The sequence below is a fragment of the Humulus lupulus genome, chromosome X, assembly GCF_963169125.1.
Source record: "Humulus lupulus chromosome X, drHumLupu1.1, whole genome shotgun sequence".
In the NCBI taxonomy this organism is placed as follows: domain Eukaryota; kingdom Viridiplantae; phylum Streptophyta; class Magnoliopsida; order Rosales; family Cannabaceae; genus Humulus; species Humulus lupulus.
Genome location: NC_084802.1, coordinates 4549441 through 4569817, shown reverse-complemented (window position 1 = coordinate 4569817; position 20377 = coordinate 4549441). Strand labels below are relative to the sequence as shown.

General features: G+C 32.1%; 2 protein-coding genes and 1 pseudogene across 4 annotated transcripts; all 3 read left to right on the top strand.

Moving 5' to 3' along the window:
• The first annotated feature begins 2241 nt into the window (after positions 1-2241).
• On the top strand, positions 2242-9428 carry LOC133804620 (uncharacterized). Of its 3 annotated transcripts, XM_062242767.1 has the most exons (8): positions 2242-2373; positions 2452-2510; positions 4202-5501; positions 7997-8238; positions 8318-8533; positions 8599-8691; positions 8774-8878; positions 8957-9428. In XM_062242767.1, exons 3-8 carry the CDS (start codon positions 4217-4219, stop codon positions 9299-9301), a joined length of 2286 nt encoding a protein of 761 aa, XP_062098751.1. In that variant the 5' UTR covers positions 2242-2373; positions 2452-2510; positions 4202-4216; the 3' UTR covers positions 9302-9428. The 3 variants fall into 3 exon arrangements, with proteins under 3 accessions (XP_062098751.1, XP_062098749.1, XP_062098750.1); XM_062242765.1 differs by lacking the exons at positions 8318-8533; positions 8599-8691; positions 8774-8878; positions 8957-9428 and having other exon boundaries at positions 4202-6526; positions 7997-8202; XM_062242766.1 differs by lacking the exons at positions 2242-2373; positions 8318-8533; positions 8599-8691; positions 8774-8878; positions 8957-9428 and having other exon boundaries at positions 2380-2510; positions 4202-6526; positions 7997-8202.
• LOC133804621 (uncharacterized) lies at positions 6533-7711 on the top strand. Its single transcript, XM_062242768.1, has 2 exons — positions 6533-6747; positions 6838-7711. Exons 1-2 carry the CDS (start codon positions 6545-6547, stop codon positions 7709-7711), a joined length of 1077 nt encoding a protein of 358 aa, XP_062098752.1. The 5' UTR covers positions 6533-6544.
• A 2723-nt stretch (positions 9429-12151) lies between the features above and the next one.
• LOC133804285 (glutamate receptor 2.7-like) lies at positions 12152-19081 on the top strand (annotated as a pseudogene).
• The last annotated feature ends 1296 nt before the right edge of the window (positions 19082-20377 follow it).

The following is a 20377-nucleotide window of genomic DNA, read 5'->3' as shown; positions in this document are numbered from 1 at the left end:
TTTCACGGGCCTATAGCCCATGATAATTTCGACCTAGGGCTTCAAAATAGCTATTATTTTATTGATTTTTTAATTAAATTAAATGGCCTAATTGAGTCTATAAAAGGAGTGCTTAGAGAGAAGTCAAAACAAGAAGTTTGATAAGTCACAAATCAGATTTTCTGATAGTTTTAGATTCTCTCTAAACACAAGTCCTTTTCTAAGCCTCTTTGTTATTTTCTCTTATTCTCTCTATATCTATCTCATGTGTTGAGAATTGCCCACACTAGTCTAGGTGGTTCTAAAGGATACATTGGAAGATTGTGAAGAAAATAGAAGATCAGTTCAGTTTCTTGATAATACTCTGCGACAGAAAGGATACAAGAGTTAGAGAAACTGAAGGAATGACTCTTAATTCCGCTGCGTATACTGTAAGTATTCTATTCTTTGTTTCTCTTTGAATTCAATTTTAGAAACATGTTTTACGCTATCTCGTATTAATTTGTTTAATATTTGATATACATGAAAATAAATAAATATCATGTATAAGCTAATCCAACAGGAACATGTCTACTATTTTTCATAACGGTCGGTTTGAAGGGTTGTGAGAGGCATGTGTACGGGACCTCAAGTTTCAAGTCGTACACACATTTATCCAGTTCAAGCTCATCGTAAAAAATGTCAAGCAATTGCTCGTATGTGATACCCTTCTCCAAAGGTAGCACTTGATTTTTAGCATCTCTAAAAATCCAATCCCTATCTTCCAGTTCCTAAACACCATTGTATGCAACAAATATGGAAACAGACGAATCTGTATTGAAAAAAAAAATCAACCAAAAATTAATATTATAAAAAACAGCGAGTTCTATTGAGCTTAATCGAGGTACACCGAGGCAAATCTATCAAATCCTATCGAGGTACATCGATTCCTATCGAGGTGGCCTATCTAAGTAATGGCAGAAAGACCTATCGAGGTCCATCGAGTCATATTGAAACCTGTCAAGGTGATAATTCTACGTCAAGGCAAAATGACCTATCGAGGTCCATCGAGGTATATTGAATCCTGTCGCGGTGGCCTATCTTTGTGAATGCAGAAAGACTTATCAAGGTATATCGAGCCTTGTCGAGGTGCCTATATCCTAAAGGCATCGAGATAAGTCAAGGTCCATCGAGGCACATCAAAATGCATTGAGGTTCCTATTCCCTAAACCCATCGAGATATATCGAGTTCATCGAAACTCATCGAGGTAAATTAAAAACCATGAAAAAAGCAGATAAACATAGATCCAATCCAACCATGAAAAAGTAAAACAAAACACAAATACATACGCAGATTTGTTCGAAATAGTTCAAGCAATATAAATAAAATATACTTACCTATAAATTTTTTGCCCCTAGATCTAATACCCGAAGTGAAAGTTGCTTGCCTTGATAGGGTTCAAATACTCCTTAGAGAAAATCGTGAGAGAGAGATAGATTGAGAAGACAATATTATAAAAAGAGAGAAAGAAAAATTATGTTAGGGACATTTTTAGAATTAAGGGGAACACTAACATAAAATGATAGTGTGTATATAGCATGAGATATTTTTTTATTTAGGACCCTTATAATGCATCAATACTCAAATTTCAGTGTGAAGATCGATCAAGCTTTCTAAGTCTTAATTACTAAAACATGACGAAAAGAATATAAGCCAATTTTTTTAGATAACATTTCAAAATCACCTTTACGTCTATTAATCGTTATTTAAGTTAGCTTGTTCCCCCAAGAATTAATTATTTGTTACTTCTTTTGAGTAATTGCTAATTATATATTATTTCAATTATTAGTTCTGTTTATTTTTGGATCGTCAATGATGTATGTGCATCATTCCTTAAAAAATAGTGAAAAAAATAAAAATAAAATCGAAGACATAACAACATGAAGTCAGGATTACACTGTAGATCTCTTGAATTATAGCTGACCTGTTACCTTAAAAATCTTTCCACGAAAATTCATCAAATTAATTAATTTAGAATTTGTAAATAAATCCAAATTAGCTGATTATTACGTGAAGTTGTTCGTTCATCACTACAAAAAAAAGGTTCAATACTGAGAACATTATACCGACAACATGTCCTCGGTATAGACATTTCATATGCGCGGGACATTTTCGCGGTTCTGAATAGGTTTAGTTGCTATACCGAGGACCTATACCGAGAACATGTTCTCGGTATAGGGTTTATAAATATCACACTCAGCCGCGAAGCCCTTTCTCCTTCCTCTCTGGTTTCTCTGGGTTTTCTCCGAAACCTCCGCCTCCCTCCGCCGATTATAGTCGTTTTCCTCCATAAAAGCTCGGTTTTAAGCCCCAAAATTGCCAAGGGTGAAGGAATTTCTGTGTATTTGTTGAAGGTATGGTTTATTTATTCATTTTATATATATATATATTTATGAAATTGTATAATGATATTTTCTAATTTTTGTTTGAAGGTTGGGTATTCGGTTTTTGTTGGACTATAGGGATTGCTAGCAAGATATTGAAGGCATTGGTAAGTTTTTTTTAATTTTTCTGTATTTTTTTAATTTTTTTTTCAATTTTTGAATAATTTATGTTTTTTTATATAAATAATATAATATTAATTTTAATAAAAATCTGAAATAATTATATTAGATAGAATGTATTTATTTTTAGGTTTTCAAAATAAGTATTAGTAAAAATGATATTAGGAATTAGAAAATTGTTAAATGATTAATTAGTATTTTTTTTAAATAAATTCTATGTTGTGTTTGGTGAATTTTATGTGTATTAAACATATTAGTAAACATATTAAATATTTGAGTGTTAATTTGAAAATTTTGGTGGTAATGTTAGTATGTTGTTGTTGTCAATTTTAATTTTTTTGCTTATGTTAGTAGTAAAAATTCAGATTTTATGAATATTGATGATTAATTTGTTGTTGTTAATTTTTAGTAGAATTTTAATATTTTGGTTAGAAAATTGAATAATTAATAAAATTTAGACTAATAATTATAAATTATATAGTTATTTAAAATGAATTTGTAATGCTCTCTGCATGATCTGGGTCTGGATATTTTTTATGTGTTATTTGCAGGATTTTAAATTTTGGGATAGATGAAAATATAGTCGTTATGCTGCCGAATTTTTTATAGAATTGTAAAATTTAGAGATATTGTGAATATTAGTAGAAGTACTCAATAAAATTTCTAATTTAATAAATAGTGAATTGATAAGTAAAATCATTTATTTTAAAATTAAGATTAAAAAAATTAACATTAACATTATGCAACTAAATTTTAATAAAAATAAACATTAATTAAATAATTTAAGTAATAATTAAATCCTAAAGTAGTTAAATAAATTTTAAACAAATCTTAGAATTTTTTTTTAAATTAATCAAACTATTCAATAAAGCATAAGTAAAATATGTAATTTAATAAATACTAAATTAATATGTAAAAAAATAATATGTGTTAGTTCTGATTAAATAAAATTAACAAATATATTATTAGAAAACCATTATTAAAATTAAAATTAAAATTAAAAAAATTAAATTTAATATTTGTTAGTTTTAATCATTATTAAAATTAAAATTAAAAAAATATGTTTTTAATATTATTTGTTAGTTGTTTTTAATTTTTCTGTATTTTTTTTAATATTTTTTTTCAATTTTTGAATAATTTATGTTTTTTATATAAATAATATATTTTAAAATTAAGAATAAAAAAAATTAACATTAACATTATGCAACTAAATTTTAATAAAAATAAAAATTAATCCTAAAGTAGTTAAATAAATTTTAAACAAATTTTAGAAATTTTGTTTAAATTAATCAAACTATTCAATAAAGCATAAGTAAAATATGTAATTTAATAAATACTAAATTAATATGTCAAATTTAAATAAGTTTAATAATATTTACACTGAAATATATTATAGTTAGATATCATAAAACAACATAATTAACTTCAAAAAGCATAAGACATTAAAAAAACATATTTAATTATATTTGCTTTTTTCTTTGGTAATAAGAAATTATTACCAAAGATATAATAGTATTATTATCACATAGTGATAATATTATATTTTTTTAGTGTTCATCACAAGAAGCCTTAGACCCGTTTAGAGAGGGTGAGTCATTGAAGACTCTTACATTTGCCTCTCTCTGAATTAGGACACACACAAATTGATTGTAAGTTTGATGATTAGTGTTCCGTGCAGTGCTACATTCATACAATGTCGATCGACAAGAGTTGGATTAATTTGACAGATCGATTATCCGATGAGTATGAGGCTGGTGTGATGGATTTTCTCCAGAGAGCCCGGCAGTGCGTTGACTCAAGGGGATTGGTGAAATGTCCGTGTAGGAGGTGTGTCAACGTTGAATTTCAGACAATTGATGTATTAGAAAATCATCTTTTTGTAAATGGTTTTCTACGGAAATATACCAATTGGCATTGGCATGGAGAGGATGAAATAATACCAATGAGAGCTCGGATAGATCAAAATGATGAAGATGAGATGATGGATGTTCTCACTGATCTTATGCAAAATGACAATGACGAACAAGCGGAGAATGAGCGCGGTCAAGAGATACCTACAACTGACTACAGGAGTGGGCAACATTATAACGATTTGTTTGCTGAGATCGAGGCTCCATTATTCCCCGGGTGTCAAAATTACACTTCATTGAATTTCCTAGTGAAGTTAATGCATTTCAAAGTGTTGGGAAAAATTCCCAACAAAATATTTGATGGAATGCTGGAGTTGTTACATGATGCATTTCCAGCCCCAAATAAGCTTCCAAAATCGCACTATGCAGCGAAAAGGTTGTTGCGGAAACTTGGATTGGGCTACGAGTCAATCCATGTCTGCAAGCATGATTGCGCACTGTTTTGGAAAGAACATGCTGGAAAAAGCAAATGTCCTGTTTGTGGAGAGGATCGATGGGTGGACAAGAACACCAAGGGAAAGAAAGTGCCTCATAAAGTGATGCGTTATTTTCCTTTAACCCCTAGGTTAATGCGAAAATATGCATCGAGGCACATTGCTCAACATATGAGATGGCATCACGAGCAACGTATAAAAGAAGATGGTGTATTGCGTCATCCTGCTGATGGGAAAGCTTGGAAGGACTTTGACCGAAATAATCCAACATTTGCAATGGAACCCAGGAATGTGCGGCTTGGATTGGCTGCAGATGGATTCAATCCCTTTGGTAATATGAGTCTGTCTTATAGTATGTGGCCAGTAGTGTTGACGACATATAACTTGCCACCATGGTTGTGCATGAGAGAAACTAATTTCATGTTGAGTTTATTAATTCCGGGACCTCATTCGCCAGGAAAAGATTTTGATGTTTTCTTAAGACCATTGATTGATGAGTTAAAAGAATTATGGGTGACTGGTGTACAGACTCGAGATGCAGTCGATGGCAGTTTCTTCACTCTTCGGGCAGCTTTGATGTGGACTATAAACGATTACCCAGCAAGGAGTAGCCTTTCTGGATGGACTGCTCAAGGTTATCATGCTTGCTCTACTTGCAATGTGGCAACACCATCTATTCGTTTACAAAAGAAGGTTGCTTTTTATGGTCATAGACATTTTTTACCAATCAGACATGTCATTAGAAGGGACAAGAAGACATATGGTGTCGTTGAAAAGAGATTACCACCACAGCCATTAACCATGCAAGAAATGTTCACACAAATGAGTTTTATACCTGATTCTCTTCCTGGTAAGCATGTCAGTTATGGCGGCCAAAAAAGAAAGCGTACAAAAGAGCAAGTTGGTTGGCGGAAAAAAAGTATATTTTTTGAGCTCCCATATTGGGCCAACATAATGCTGCGACACAATCTAGATGTTATGCATGTTGAGAAAAATGTGTGTGACAGTTTAGTAGGCACAATAGTTGGGCTGGAGAATAAGACCAAAGACACAGTTAGTGCCAGAGTAGACTTGGAGAAGATGAAGATGAGACCAGAGTTACAGCTGAGGAAGTTGAATGGTCGGATACAAAAGCCTGCGGCCAAATTCACTTTCACTGTTGAAGATCGCCAAAAGTTTTGTCGATTTCTTAAATCAGTGAAGTTTCCAGATGGTTTTGGATCTAACCTAAGGAAAAATGTGATTGACAATGACAATAAGATAACTGGTTTGAAATCGCATGATTGTCACATCATTATGCAACGCCTTTTGCCAGTTGGTGTGCATGCATTCCTAGAGAAATCAATGAGTACAACTATTATTGAGTTATGCACTTTCTTCAAGCTCATTTGTGCGAGAACTCTAAAAGTCTCAGATTTAGAAAAAGTCCAAACTTCAATTGTTGAGATTGTTTGCAAGTTAGAGAATATTTTCCCACCTGCTTTTTTCGATATCATGGTCCATCTACTAATACATTTACCGGAAGAAGCAATACTTGGAGGACCGGTTCACATGAGGTGGATGTATCCTTTTGAAAGGTATATGAAAAAATTGAAGAATTATGTCTGTAACAAAGCACGTCCAGAGGGCTCAATAGCAGAAGGATATGTGGTTGATGAGGCATTAACATTTTGCTCCATGTACTTGAAAGGTGTTGAGACAAAGTTCAATCGTCCAGACCGAAATGTAGATGTTGGTCCATCACTTAAAAAGATGTCGGTCTTTCGATCTCAGGGTCGTCCAATTGGTAAGAAATCATTGACAATTTTGGAAGATGAAGTGAAGAAAATAGCAGATTGGTATATTCTAAACAACTGCAATGAGATCTTGCCATATCTTCGGTAAGTAATTAAAGTAGTTCATCATTTCATTGCATGTTTATTATAACTCTTATTAGTAGCTCTTAAATTAGTTGTTTTTGTTTTTTGCAGAGAGCATAGGGAAATTTTACAGACTAGAGGTGTTGAAAACCTAGACCAATTACATAGAGAGGAATTTCCTAATTGGTTTTATAATAAGATTTATCATCTTCGACAAACAGGATCCTTGGAAGTAGATGAAGAATTAATCTCTTTAGCAAACGGTTCTTCAACTCGTGTTGCGTCGTACCCTGGGTGTGTTGTAAATGGAGTAAGATTTTTGTGTTATGACAGGGACAAGAATCGCAAAACTCAAAATAGTGGAGTCTCTGTAGCGGGTGTCGAAAATAGTACTTATTACGGCCAGTTGGAAGAAGTTTTAGTGATGTCTTATCTTTCTGGTTGTTCTGTTGTATTATTTAAGTGCAAATGGTTTGACACTAATCGGTCTTCAGGATTAAAGTTTGAGCAAAACATAACGAGTATCAAAACCAGTTCGGAGGCCTTCAAAGATGATAAATTTATCTTAGCAACTCAGGCTAACCAAGTTTTCTACATTGAAGACCTTAAAAATAAATCTCATTGGAAAGTCGTCCAAGAAGTGCATCACAGAAATGTGTGGGACATCCCACTAGTTGAAGAACAAGCGGAGGATGTAGAAGTAGATGTTATGCACGACACTAGTTCCTCTAATTTCCAATTATTCGTTGATCTTGGACCGTTGCCACAAATCAGCTTTGAACGTACGGGGGCTCCATTACAATTTGTTGAGATAGATAATGTTGCAATTGAGGAGGAGAGGGAGGAGGAAATGGAAGAAGAAGAGGAGGAGGAGGAAGAGGAAGTGGAGGAGGAGGAGGAGGAGGTTGAATATGAAGATGATGAAGAGGAAGATGAACACATAGAAACCGATGATGATAGTGAAGATTATTATAGTGATAATTAAGTGGTAATTTTATAATATGTTGAAGTAATTATTTTTAACAATAAATAATTTTATATTGTCATTTTTAACTGATAAATGTAATTTTAATATCGATTAATTTGACAGATATGGCTGATGTTATTGCTCAATCTCACGGGGGTGATGGTGGAGGATGCGATCCTCCACGTGGACCGGCAGATATCCCAGCTGATTGTGAACGAGGTAATATTTTACACATTGATATACTCCTTAAAATTTAACAATTAATCCATATTAATTTTAAAATATTGAATTTGCATACAATAGCGCCTCCAAGTAAACGTGGACGCCATAAGGGATTGAACACGCGGGAAAAGAGGGAACAGTTGGGGCGTCCTCTCCCTCTCGAGTGGGATGTGCGGGGGAGAACATATAAAGAGATCGGAGAGTACAGCTCAAATTTCTCAAGAGAGCTCGGATTACTTGTTCGACAGTACACAGATCCGGACTGTCCTCAATGGTCAAAAGTACCAAATGCCTCGAAAGAAAGAATACTTGCACATTTGGAAGTAAGTAGTTTATGTATTTTTATCTTAATTCTTATTTTATGTTATATATGATATTTACTAATAAATGTTTGTAAATTAGGATGATTTGTTTGATATTGGGCGTACTAGATATGGAGAAGGGCATATGCCTGGGATCTTGAGAGGCATTGATACTTCGTGTGCTAAAAAGTATTCTGACTGGAAGTACGATATTAAAGAGCACTTAACGATTAATGGGCCACAAAATCGTTATGGTGGTTGCACGGATACGCAGTGGCAAAAAGCAATTGATTTTTTCCGTCGCCCAGAAATTACGGTATTAATTTCTTGCTAAACTTAACTATCTTAATTAAATATATTACTAACGATAACTTTTTGCAGAAACGTTCTGTGGTCAACAAGGAAAATAGAAAGAAATTGAAAGAGCTTAGCTATGGAGGTTCTCAGTCAATCCCAGCCTTACGCTATAAAAAGGTTAGTTAATTAATTATTTTTTAGTTTATTTTTCTTATTTACGTTTAATTATTAATTTTATAAAAATATATGTACGTGACAGCGCAATTTAGAGACTGGGCAACTTGAGTCCATCCCGGATAGCTGGATGGATACTCACCATAAATCAGGCACAGGGTGGGTGACAGAGACAGCAAAAAATACTTGGGTACGTTAAGTTTTTTTAAACATTTTTCAAATTTTTAATTGTTTCAAAATTTTAATTACATTATACATTGTATCACAGGAGGAATTGCGTGCATACCGCGACACACAGCAGACACAGGCAACTGATACTGAGAGTTCCACACCAGTTTCGAGTGCGCCTGAAGATGAAGACATATCTTTGGTACAAAATGTCTTCGGAAAACGACGGGGCCACCAGAAAGGATATGGACGTATCCTTAACATAAGGGACCGAACTCCATTTGATTTTCGTCCTTCACAAACTAGAGATGAAGAGTTGTCTGAGATGAGAGAGCGTCTTCGACAGTTAGAGGAGCATGTCCGGACTCATTGTATCACCCCGGGATCTCAATCTGCCCCACCACCACCACCCGATGATCCTGATGTTGGAGCACCGACTCAGTAGGACTTATGTATGAATTTTATTACAATTGACTATTACATTATCATGTTTAAGACAAGTCTTTATTTTAATTCAACGAATACACTCTTATGTTTTTTTTTATATCTTTAATATAAGTGTTTTAATTTTATTCTATTTTCTTATATTTAATTCAAAATAAATAAATAAATAAGGGAATAACAAATATAAAAAAAAATTGGGGACAAGTCTATACCGAGGACATTGTCCTCGGTATATACCACCAAGATGTCGGTATGTACCAGTACGATGAGAAATTGAGGTTTGTTGTACCGAGGACATTTGTCACTTTCTACCGAGGACATTATCCTCGGTAAAACGTATACCGAGAACATTTTGAATGTCGTCGGTAGACGTTTTGTTTTACCGACGCGGCTGTACCGACAACTTTATACCGACGACATTGTCTCGGTATAAGATATACCGAGGACATTTCGGCTTATACCGAGGACATTTGTTCTCGGTATAGGCCCTGATTTTTGTAGTGCATTGACTACTTCCAAATAGTAATCTTTTATTCTATCAATATATATATATATATATGATGTACTACAGAGATTTTCTTGTCTAACTAAAAGTGATTGAACTATAAATAATATATATATATATATATATATTTATCTCTCTCATAAGTAATAAATTAAGTAGTTTCCCTCAATATTTTATAATCGCTTATTATATATTGTGTAGATTTTCTTAATAAGTCAAAGGGATTCGAAATAATACTATAAACAATTTCTGTAAAATTCATTAATGTTGTCCCAAATTGCTAAAAAAAAGTGGACATAGTCATTTTAAGTAGGGGATATAAACTTCGGATCAACTCTTTACAAATTGAGTTATAGTTACTAAAATATATATGTTTATTGTGACCAAACATTGACAAAAAAAATTGTGTTGTCTTATTTGCATTTGGTTAAAATGACACCCTGCGCGCGGAAATTTATTATCATTCTCAGTTTGACTTTTGAATCTCATGTAACAGAAACTTTGGCGGTGTGTTAGGGTTTGCTGATATACAAGCATATATCACTCGCTTATTATGAAGATGGGCGTCTTCGAGTTTGTAATATTATAAACAAGAAAGTTGTAATACTCGTCGATAGGTATAATTTTGGAAAATATAACTTCTTTGTGCAAGAATTTTATTGATTTGTGCATTATAATAGAATAACTAATTCTCAGCGACATAACCAGAAAATATTATTTGGAGGGCAAATATTATTAGTTTTAATTTATTAAGGGGCTTTATTATCATTTGTTTTCTTAATTTTAAGTTATTAGTGAACCAATACCATGAATGGAATTCTTATGGTTTTTTTTTTTTTTTTTTGTATTGAGTACAACTCATTAAAATTATTGCTTATTGATAAGATGGAGAATAGTTCACAAACATTTTGCTCTCCCTGTAAAAAAAAAATTATAATATTATACTAATAATAGAAAATAGATTGTTGAATTTTGGGAAATCTACAAAGAAGAAAGACCAAATAATAAGAGATAATAGATGGTTTAATCTTGGGAAATCAACAAAGAAAAAAATGAAGAAAGACCAAGTAGTGTACAATTGGATCTATTCTCAACCTTATTATTATTATTATTTTAAATCTAACGGTTTTAATTTTGGATTTTCGTTTTGGTCTCTACTATTAGTTGATATTTAAATATTTGTTTTGTGTTGTCTACTTCTTTTAACTTGTTAATTATTTGCCTTATTATTCAAATTTGTGTAATGATTAGCTACTTAACTAACACGTGCTGAAATAGTTGGAAGTTGAACATAAGAGAGACTTGTTGTATTTTTACTATAATAGCCTCGGCTCTAATAAAGGTATTTTTTTTACTTATATAATAATAATTAAAATGTTTTTTTTTTGTTTGAATATATATATTTATTAATAAGACATTATATATCGTATCTTTGTTTTGTTAGTATAAATGTACCATGTTTGTCCCATTTTGATACATCTACATACATCCGTAACTCTTATATACATAATTCATATTACATTAACAAATAAAAATAATTGACTAATATGTAACCTATGATTTTATATATTAAAAACTAGATTAAAAAAATAAACTGTTTGACTTCGGCCTAAATCTGCATGGTGGGCATATATATATATATATATCATTTTTGGTTAGTGACTATCTACTATCTCAATCTTTTTACGTAACGGTGTATAATGTAGATTCTAAATAATTTAAAATGTTGAAATCACGATTTAAATAATTTATTATACATACATATTATTGAAACAAGTATGCGTGCAATAAAATTTTTAGAATTTTGATTTCGTCGTCGAAAATTATTGAGAATTTTTAAAAAATGTATGGATGATCTCCTGTAACAATATTATACACAGTAATGGAAAAAAGTTAAATACCAAAAATACATACAGGTCGTAGTGATAAGGAGCACATGTATATATGGTCCAGGTCCTTACTGTCTCTTTAGTTGATCGGATAAGAAAATGGGATATATATCCCAATCGATACATATATAAACAAATTGTTACTTTGATTTGGTCAAGGTAAACGATCAAAACTCATAAATACATATACAAATAATTATAATATAATATAATATATATATATAACAAGTCTGGGTCGCGTATTAGAGGACAATAATAGTGTCAGCACTAAATATTATATATATCAAACATGGCAGCCTATAGAATTTTCAGAAATAATTAATATTATTACTAGAAATATAAGCAATATATATATGTATGAATAAGTTTAGAGTTGTCTGATTCTCATTTCCCAATCAAACCAAAACCTAGTTTTTTTTTTTCAAGTACTCATCAAAAACTCAAACAAACAAACAAAGAAGATGATGAGGAAGAACGACATCCCAGAGATTGTCGTTTTTTGTGTGCCTTTGTTCTTCTTGCTTTGTAATTTTCCGAGTATGTTGTTGGCCCAGAATAGTAGTAATGGTGGGAAAATAATAGCAGTGAAAGTTGGAGTGATTCTGAACTTGGAGACTGATTTTGGTAAGATGGGGCTGAGCTGCATCAACATGGCTCTTTCTGATTTCTACACTTCCAATCCTGGCTTCACAACCAGGCTTCTTCTCCACACGAGGAACTCCAAATCCGACGTCGTTGAAGCTGCTGCTTCAGGTCACTCACTTCTCTCTCCTCAATACCCTTTTTGTCTAATACCATCAAATCTTTCGACTGAGTTAAAGCATTTGATTCTGTTCTATCTAATTAAATTGTCTGTGTCTTGTTCTATCTGATAAACTGTATATAGCGGTTTATACGTATAAATATATATATATGGTATATACTGTCATTGCATATTGACGAAAAAAAATTAACCTAGCATATATATTATACCTATTTTCGAAGATATACATGTATAAATATGGGTGTTTGTGTATATGTGAGAGTAGAGGTTGGTTCAAAGACATAACTATATAAATTCTAGAAGCATATGTGGAATATGGTAAATAATTAATGATATCAAAACTGAAAAATATGCAATTATTATCTCTATGTATAATGAATAAAATGTTTAAAATATAAACAATTATGTATATACATTATACATACATATACGCATCTACGTAAATATATAATTAAAATGTTTACTTAAGAGCATCTCCAACTCATTACTATATTATGGTGTTGCATCAACACCAAAATTAAAGAATCTTAGTACCATATTTTTTTCCATTCCAACTACAATACCAAAAGTTACAACAAAAAATATATTATTTTATTATATTATTTTTTAATAAAATAGAATATTCTTTTTATTATTATATTATTTTATTTTATTTTAATATTAGAAGGTAAGTTTGTAATATTTTAATTATCTTTTGTATATTTAATCAATTTCAATGTTAATTTTATTTTCTTATAGTGTAGAGCAAGAATTTTCACACAAATTAAAATAAATTATATAAAAAATTAATTATGAAATATTTGAAATTTTATTTAAAAAATTAAATTATGTGTATTTATAATTTAAAAAACCCAACATAAAATATAGACTCAAATAATACTCATATGTTTATATATATATAAAAGATATAAATATATTTATATTCGAAAAAAAAAAAAATTTGCCGTGTGAACAGTACACGGTATATATACAGTGTCACTGTTCATCAACGGCTAAATGGAGGCATTTTTGGAGTTGGGTTGGAGATGGATTTGTGCTCTCCAGGGCATATATGGCCGTAATCCCGTGGGATTGGAGATGGCCTTAGTTATTATTATTTTTTTACTATTGTATTTTTTCCCTTTGTTGTTTTTAATAAGATTACATAGCTTGTTTTGTCAACTCTCTCAAGCTATAAATATTTATATATATATATATATATCGTACATAAATATCCAAGTATTAAAAGTCTTTTCTCGTATATATTTATAAATATATAAATCAAAATTTATTAGAAGTAATAATTAATTTATGGTCATAGTTAGTCTCATGCTTAGCCGTAAAATTGGAAGTATTGGACTAATAATAATATGGACTTCATACAATGATATTCCACGTTGGAATAAGAATCGATCTGTCCTACTTAACTTGGCCACGCGGTTACAACAATACCATCTTAATTTGACTTTGACTTCTCAATAATATAAACATTCCAACTCATATATATATAATTGTATTTTTATATTCCTTTTCTGAAAATGTTGTGTGTTTTAATGATTCGCCATAAATGTATCGATTTTCTAGAATATATAATATATAGTCCTGAATTAAGTCCACCTGTACGTGTCATTTTTTTTTTAAATGGTAAGAGGATGAAGTTTGAATCCTTCTAAATATTATATTTATATATATATACTAGGAAGAAGTAAAATGCAAATTATGTATGTAGTTTTAAAATTGTAAATATTATTTATAATTTTAATAAAAATAAATTTATTATTTGTTTTTTAAATATATATATAATAGAATAATTCTATAGTATATATAAATATGTATATTAATAATATCTACACATATATTATCTAATTAAGTTGATATAAATATATATTTACATTATTATATGACATATATAAAATTCAATAATATTTAAAAATAAATTAATACAGAAGTATATGTGTATCAATTATTTTTAGTTTTTAATATATCTCGCAGTATCTTTGGTGAATTTGATGAAAACAAATAATTTCAATGACTTACTTGAAAAAAAAAATTACATGTTAGACTGTAAATTAATATGTAAAGCTTTTCAGATATTGTTTGAACAGTAACTACATAATTTAATATCTTAAAAAATAATTTTTTAAAACAAAAAATAATTCAGGCTTTTGTTTGAAATTCAAATTTTATCAAAGAAATTTTTTGTCAAAAAAAATATTAGAAAATAGATAAGCAAAAATATTTTTCTAAAACTTAGAGACATTTTTAATATTTTTTCTTTTAAATAAATTATAAATAGTCTAAATTAATAAATTTCCCTCAATAATTTCTCTAAAAACATATTCTACCTTTTTCTTAACAAAAATTTGAAATTTATATTTTCTCTTTTAAATTCAAGTCCAAACAAAATGTTAGTGTGTCTATAACTTGTGCAATTAAAAATTCTTCTCATGTAAATAGGAAGAATATTTTTTAAGATTAGTTTGTTATTATAAAAATATCATGTCATAAGTGAATAAATTTATTTGAGAGAAAAATGGTATATTATAGCACAATAATATAAAAATGGAATGATGAAAAATGAATATTTAAAATAATAAGAAAAACAGTTATAATAATTTTGCTTAGGACAAGAATAAGATTTGAAATATATTATTAGGAAATATATTTCTTATAGAGATCAAGTAGGTGAATATATGCTTTCTTATATGAATTAATTTTAAAAAAAACTTATCCAAATATTGACAAAAATATTTTAAAAAGCAGCCATTGCAATTTATTAAATTCTTAATCTTTTTTTTCCTCGAAACAGCTTTGGATCTTATAAGATACATTCTTGTTATCATATCATATTTCGCCTCTTGTCAAAATGACTTATTTTTTAAAATTATTTTGTACTTTAATCTAGTTTTAATAATTCTTTGCAAAATGACATTTTATTATTTTATTCAGTTAGTCGAAAATTTAGACAGATGGTCGAAAAATTTAAATAGCCGGTTGAAAATTTTAGATAGCTGGTCGAAAAATTTAGACAACTGGTCGAATTTTAGACAGATGTCATTTTGTAAAAAATTATCAAAAGTAGGCAAGAGTAAAAACTACTTAAAAAAATGTTATTTTCACTAATTTCTGTATTTCTATTGAAACTTTTTTGTTTTTGATTTCATTAAAATTGCAACAATGTAATGACATTTAATTGAAGAAATAAATATGCATGTTAAATATATATTTATATATATATGTTAAATTTTAAATTTTTAATCTTAATTTTTTTCTCCATTTTTTTTATTGAAACAGCTTTGGATCTAATAAAAAATGTTAAAGTCGAAGCCATTCTAGGCCCAGAAACATCAATGCAGGCCCACTTCGTGGTCGAACTCGGTGACAAAGCCCAAGTGCCCATCATAACATTCTCCGCAAAAAGCCCATCTCTCACTTCTCTCCGAAGCCCATACTTCTTCCGAGTAGCCGCAAACGATTCGTCTCAGGTGGAAGCCATAGCTGCCGTCGTCAAAGCTTTCGGATGGAGAGAAGCAGTGCCCATCTACGTCGACAACGAGTACGGCGAGGGAATCATTCCTTACTTGACCGACGCTTTACAAGACGTCGATGCCCAAGTACCGTACCGGAGTGTGATCCCTCCGACCGCCACAGACGACCACATTTCAGCCGAGCTCTAAAAGCTCATGACAATGCAGACAAGGGTCTTCGTCCTTCATATGTTGCCGGATCTCGCGTATCGAATCTTTGCCATGGCTGAGAAGATTGGTATGATGGGTAATGGTTACGTATGGATAATGACTGATGGGGTTGCTGATTTTCTGGGCTCAGCTAATTCAACTGTTCTCCATTCGATGCAAGGACTTTTGGGGTTGAAAACCCATGTCCCTAAAACGAACAAGCTTCAGAGTTTTACGGCTCGGTGGAGAACCAAATTTCAACGTGAAAATCCCACCATTGTTAACCCTCCTATGGTGACTTTCGGGCTTTGGGCTTACGACGCCGTTTTTGGATTGGCCAAGGCTGTTGAGGAGATTGGGAAGGCATCGAACTTCAGCTTCAAAATGGTGAATGTTTCGAGTGATAATAACTCTACTGATTTGGGATCGTTTGGGGTGTCTCGGACTGGTCCGGAGCTTGTTCAAGCGTTATCGAAGATGAGGTTTAAAGGGCTTTCGGGTGAGTTTAAACTCGTTAATGGGCAGCTACAAACTTCTACTTTTGAGATCATTAACGTGAATGGAAGTGGGGAAAGAAAGGTTGGGTTTTGGACGCTTGAGAATGGACTCGAGAGAACGTTGGGTTCGGGAGATAAGACCAAATACTCTGCCTTGAATACCAGTTTGGCGCCTATAATATGGCCTGGTAACTCTACCTCAGCTCCTAAGGGGTGGCAGATCCCGGCAAATGGGAAGACGTTGCGAATTGGGGTCCCGGTGAAAGATGGATTTAAGGAGTTTGTGAATGTGTCTTTTCCTTTCTCAAACGACACCGTTTCAGGATACAGTATCGATGTTTTTGAGGCTGTTTTGTGGGCACTGCCTTATTCTGTTTCTTTCGAGTATGTTCCCTTTGCCTATGCCAATGGCAGTAGTGCTGGCACTTACAATGACCTTGTCTACCAAGTGTTTGATGGGGTAAAAGCTTTAAACTTTTGTTGCCTTTTTTTTTGTTTGTTAGATGTTGATTTACTTAACAGTTTTCTTCTTTCATAAAGTCTGTTGACCTTACTTAAAAACACTTTTTTTTTGTCATACAAGGAGAATAAATGTTCTTATTCTCGTGTTGGATGTGTTTTTAAACCTGAAATCATTCTTAGTGAGAAACATAGAGACTTGTCTAGAGAGTGAGTTTTCTTCTTTGAGAATTGTCCTTAAACATTGCTTTTTCTAAAATAAATGTTCTTACTTTTGTTGCCTTTTGGAGTGTTTCTACTCAGCATTTTAATGGCTCATATTTGACAGAAAATGGATGCTGCAGTTGGGGACATAACCATTAGAGCAAATAGGTCCTTGTACGTGGACTTTACAATGCCTTATACCGAGTCTAGTGTGTACATGATAGTACCAATCAAGGATGATAGAAGTGACAATGCTTGGGCATTCTTGAAGCCTTTGACTTGGGATCTTTGGGTAACAAGTGGTTGTTTTTTCATTTTTGTTGGGTTTGTAGTATGGGTTCTTGAACACCGAATAAATGAGGACTTTCGTGGCCCTCCATATCATCAAATAGGAACAAGCTTTTGGTACTCTTTTTCAACCATGGTTTTTGCACATAGTAAGTTCCTTGTGATTGTTTGAACAAGTTGAAAACATAACCTTTTCTTTTACAAAGGACTTAACATGTTCTTTTTGTTGTGCTTTGTTTTTATAATAAATTTACAGAGGAAAGCGTTGTGAGTAACTTGGCAAGGTTTGTAGTGATCATATGGTGCTTTGTAGTACTCATACTCACCCAAAGTTACACAGCTAGTTTGACCTCTCGTTTAACAGTCCAACAGCTCCAACCAACCATTACCGATGTGAACCAGCTCCTGAAGAACAAGGAGAAAGTTGGCTTTCAACAGGGTACTTTTATAGAAGGAATACTGAAACAAATGGGGTTTGAAGATCACCAATTTGTGATCTATGACACTCCAGAAGAGTTATACCAACTCTTTATAAATGGGAGTAAAAACAATGGGATTGCTGCTGCTTTTGATGAAACACCTTACATAAAACTTTTTCTGGCAAAATATTGCTCCAAGTTTACCATGGTTGAACCAACATTCAAAGCTGACGGCTTTGCTTTTGTAAGACCTATATTTCTCTATTACCAGCATATGTATTCATTTGTCTCTTATATAAACTCATATATGATTATTCTCAACATGTCTATCCCAGGCTTTTCCGAAAGGCTCGCCTCTTGTTCCAGATATTTCGAGGGCAATATTGAAAGTGACTGAAGGAAAGAAGATGAAGGCTATAGAAGAATTGTGGTTCAAGAAAGATACCAACTGTGTAGACCCCAACAACAAGTTCTCATCCAACAGTCTTGGGCTGGAAAGCTTTTGGGGACTCTTCCTCATCGCAGGTTTGGCTTCATCGTTTGCACTTGTCATATACGCTGCCATGTTCCTCTATGAGCAAGGGCATCTCTTGATGAACTCTGATGCAGAACCATCAGTTTGGAGGAGAATTGTGGCCATTTTTAGAACATTTGACGAAAAGGACCTCAGCTCGCATACTTTTAGAAACTATGAAGCTGGAGAAAGAAGCGTCATTGACTTGTCATCGCCGAACACCAACTGCCCGCCTAGTCCTTCAGGGTTCTCAGTCCATACAAATTCAAGCTTTGTGTTTTGGGAGCAAGGTTCGTCTTCTCCGGACCCAAATGGTACACAACCAAGTGATCAAGAGACTGTTGTAGTCTCAGCTGTAGAGTTTATTTGCCCAAATCAAGACCCGACTGAGAATCATCCCTTGTAGTAATTGGAGAAGCCATTGACTGGTAACATCAATGGTTTCTTAAGTCTGAGATTATGTATATGCTAGAAATGATGAAACTCTACCTCAAATTAAAATGGTAGGAGTTTTATTTGTATATAATAATGTTTCGTGTAGATATAACTCTGATATACATGCAATTGACTGACTGAACTTCCTAATACTTTTCTTTGTGAAGGATGGAGTTATTTGTAGTCCTGAATAGATATTTTTGGATAAAAAGTGCAAGAATTCTGGTGAACGACTATTTATGGAATTTATGGTGATTTTAGATATTGAAGAAATTCTAGTAGATGACCATGTCATGGAATTATTTGTTGTTTTGAAAGTTAGTAAAAATTATTTGTTGTTTTGAAAGATAATAAAAATTCTGTAGTTCAAAGATTTCCGTATCTTTGATAACTTTGTGAAGAGTTAATTTGTTTGATATTTTGAGGTGAATGAGCTCACTTTGGATTTTGTTGAGGTAAATAACCTCATTTGGAAATTTTATTGAGGTTGAGAGAATATAGGAGTTTAAATTTTTTGTATCTTTGAGAAGTTTGTGAAAAGTTAACTTGCTTTAAAATTTAGTGTCGTTTTTAAAAAATAAATAATAATAAATAAACAAATAGTAATAGTCAGCTAGTTTAGGAGGAGGAGGAGGAAGGTCTGCTTTTTTTTTTTTTTTTTTAATTCTTCTCTGTTTCGAAGAAGTGAAACCGTCATTGTTAATGAGGTTTTGGAGGAGCTTTTTAATTGGTGGGAAGTTATGGCATTTCGTGTTGTGATTGTTCTTTTTGGCTTTTCTCGTTTGTGTGGTCTTTGGTACAGTGGATTCTGATGACGGTGAGTTGTTGCATTTGGTGTTTTTGTTGTTTTCGTATGATTTTTGTGGCTTTTGCTCTGTTTGTTTCTCGGGAAAAAGCATGAAAAAAATGTAATCCGAGAGAGATGGTATAGTTTTAAGATTTCTAATAGCTTCTCTTGTTTTGAACTAAGCACATTGTGAAATGTAGCTCTCAAAGTTGTTTTCTTGAACTTTCCTGAATTTTGAACTCACCTACCTTCTATAACCTGTTCATCATCAGTAGCTAGGTTTGTCATGTCTGGTTTTATAGCTAAAATTTATGGTTGTGTTTAAATGATCAAAGAACAACACTTCTGGAGCTTAAGAAGTCGTTTAGGGATTTGTTGGAGAGGGATTAGTTGTGACAATTTTTCGTTTCCTTGCACTGTTAGTTTTTTTTTTCTTTTTCAATTCCCATTTTTATAGATTCTTGTTCTATATGATCATATGATTTTGTAGATTAAAACAATGTGTCTTTGTGTGTTTATTGTACCTTGTAAGTAGGAGTATGGGCTGTGTCTCAGAGCCAATGTCATCCTCTTGGACCAGGTACTGATATCATCGCCTTAACTTTTTCTTGCACCGCTTCATAATTCTTCCTCATCACACTTCTTCAACTTTCCAGGAAAA

What these genes read in the sequence shown, in the direction of transcription:
- LOC133804620 (XM_062242765.1), top strand. Translation starts at nt 4,217, where the DNA reads ATGTCGATCGACAAGAGTTGGATTAATTTGACAGATCGATTATCCGAT. An exon ending in AAGGATATGTGGTTGATGAG is followed by an intron (nt 6,527 to 7,996) that starts GCATTAACATTT and finishes TGCATACAATAG; the next exon opens with CGCCTCCAAGTAAACGTGGA.
- LOC133804621 (XM_062242768.1), top strand. Translation starts at nt 6,545, where the DNA reads ATGTACTTGAAAGGTGTTGAGACAAAGTTCAATCGTCCAGACCGAAAT. An exon ending in GAGATCTTGCCATATCTTCG is followed by an intron (nt 6,748 to 6,837) that starts GTAAGTAATTAA and finishes TGTTTTTTGCAG; the next exon opens with AGAGCATAGGGAAATTTTAC.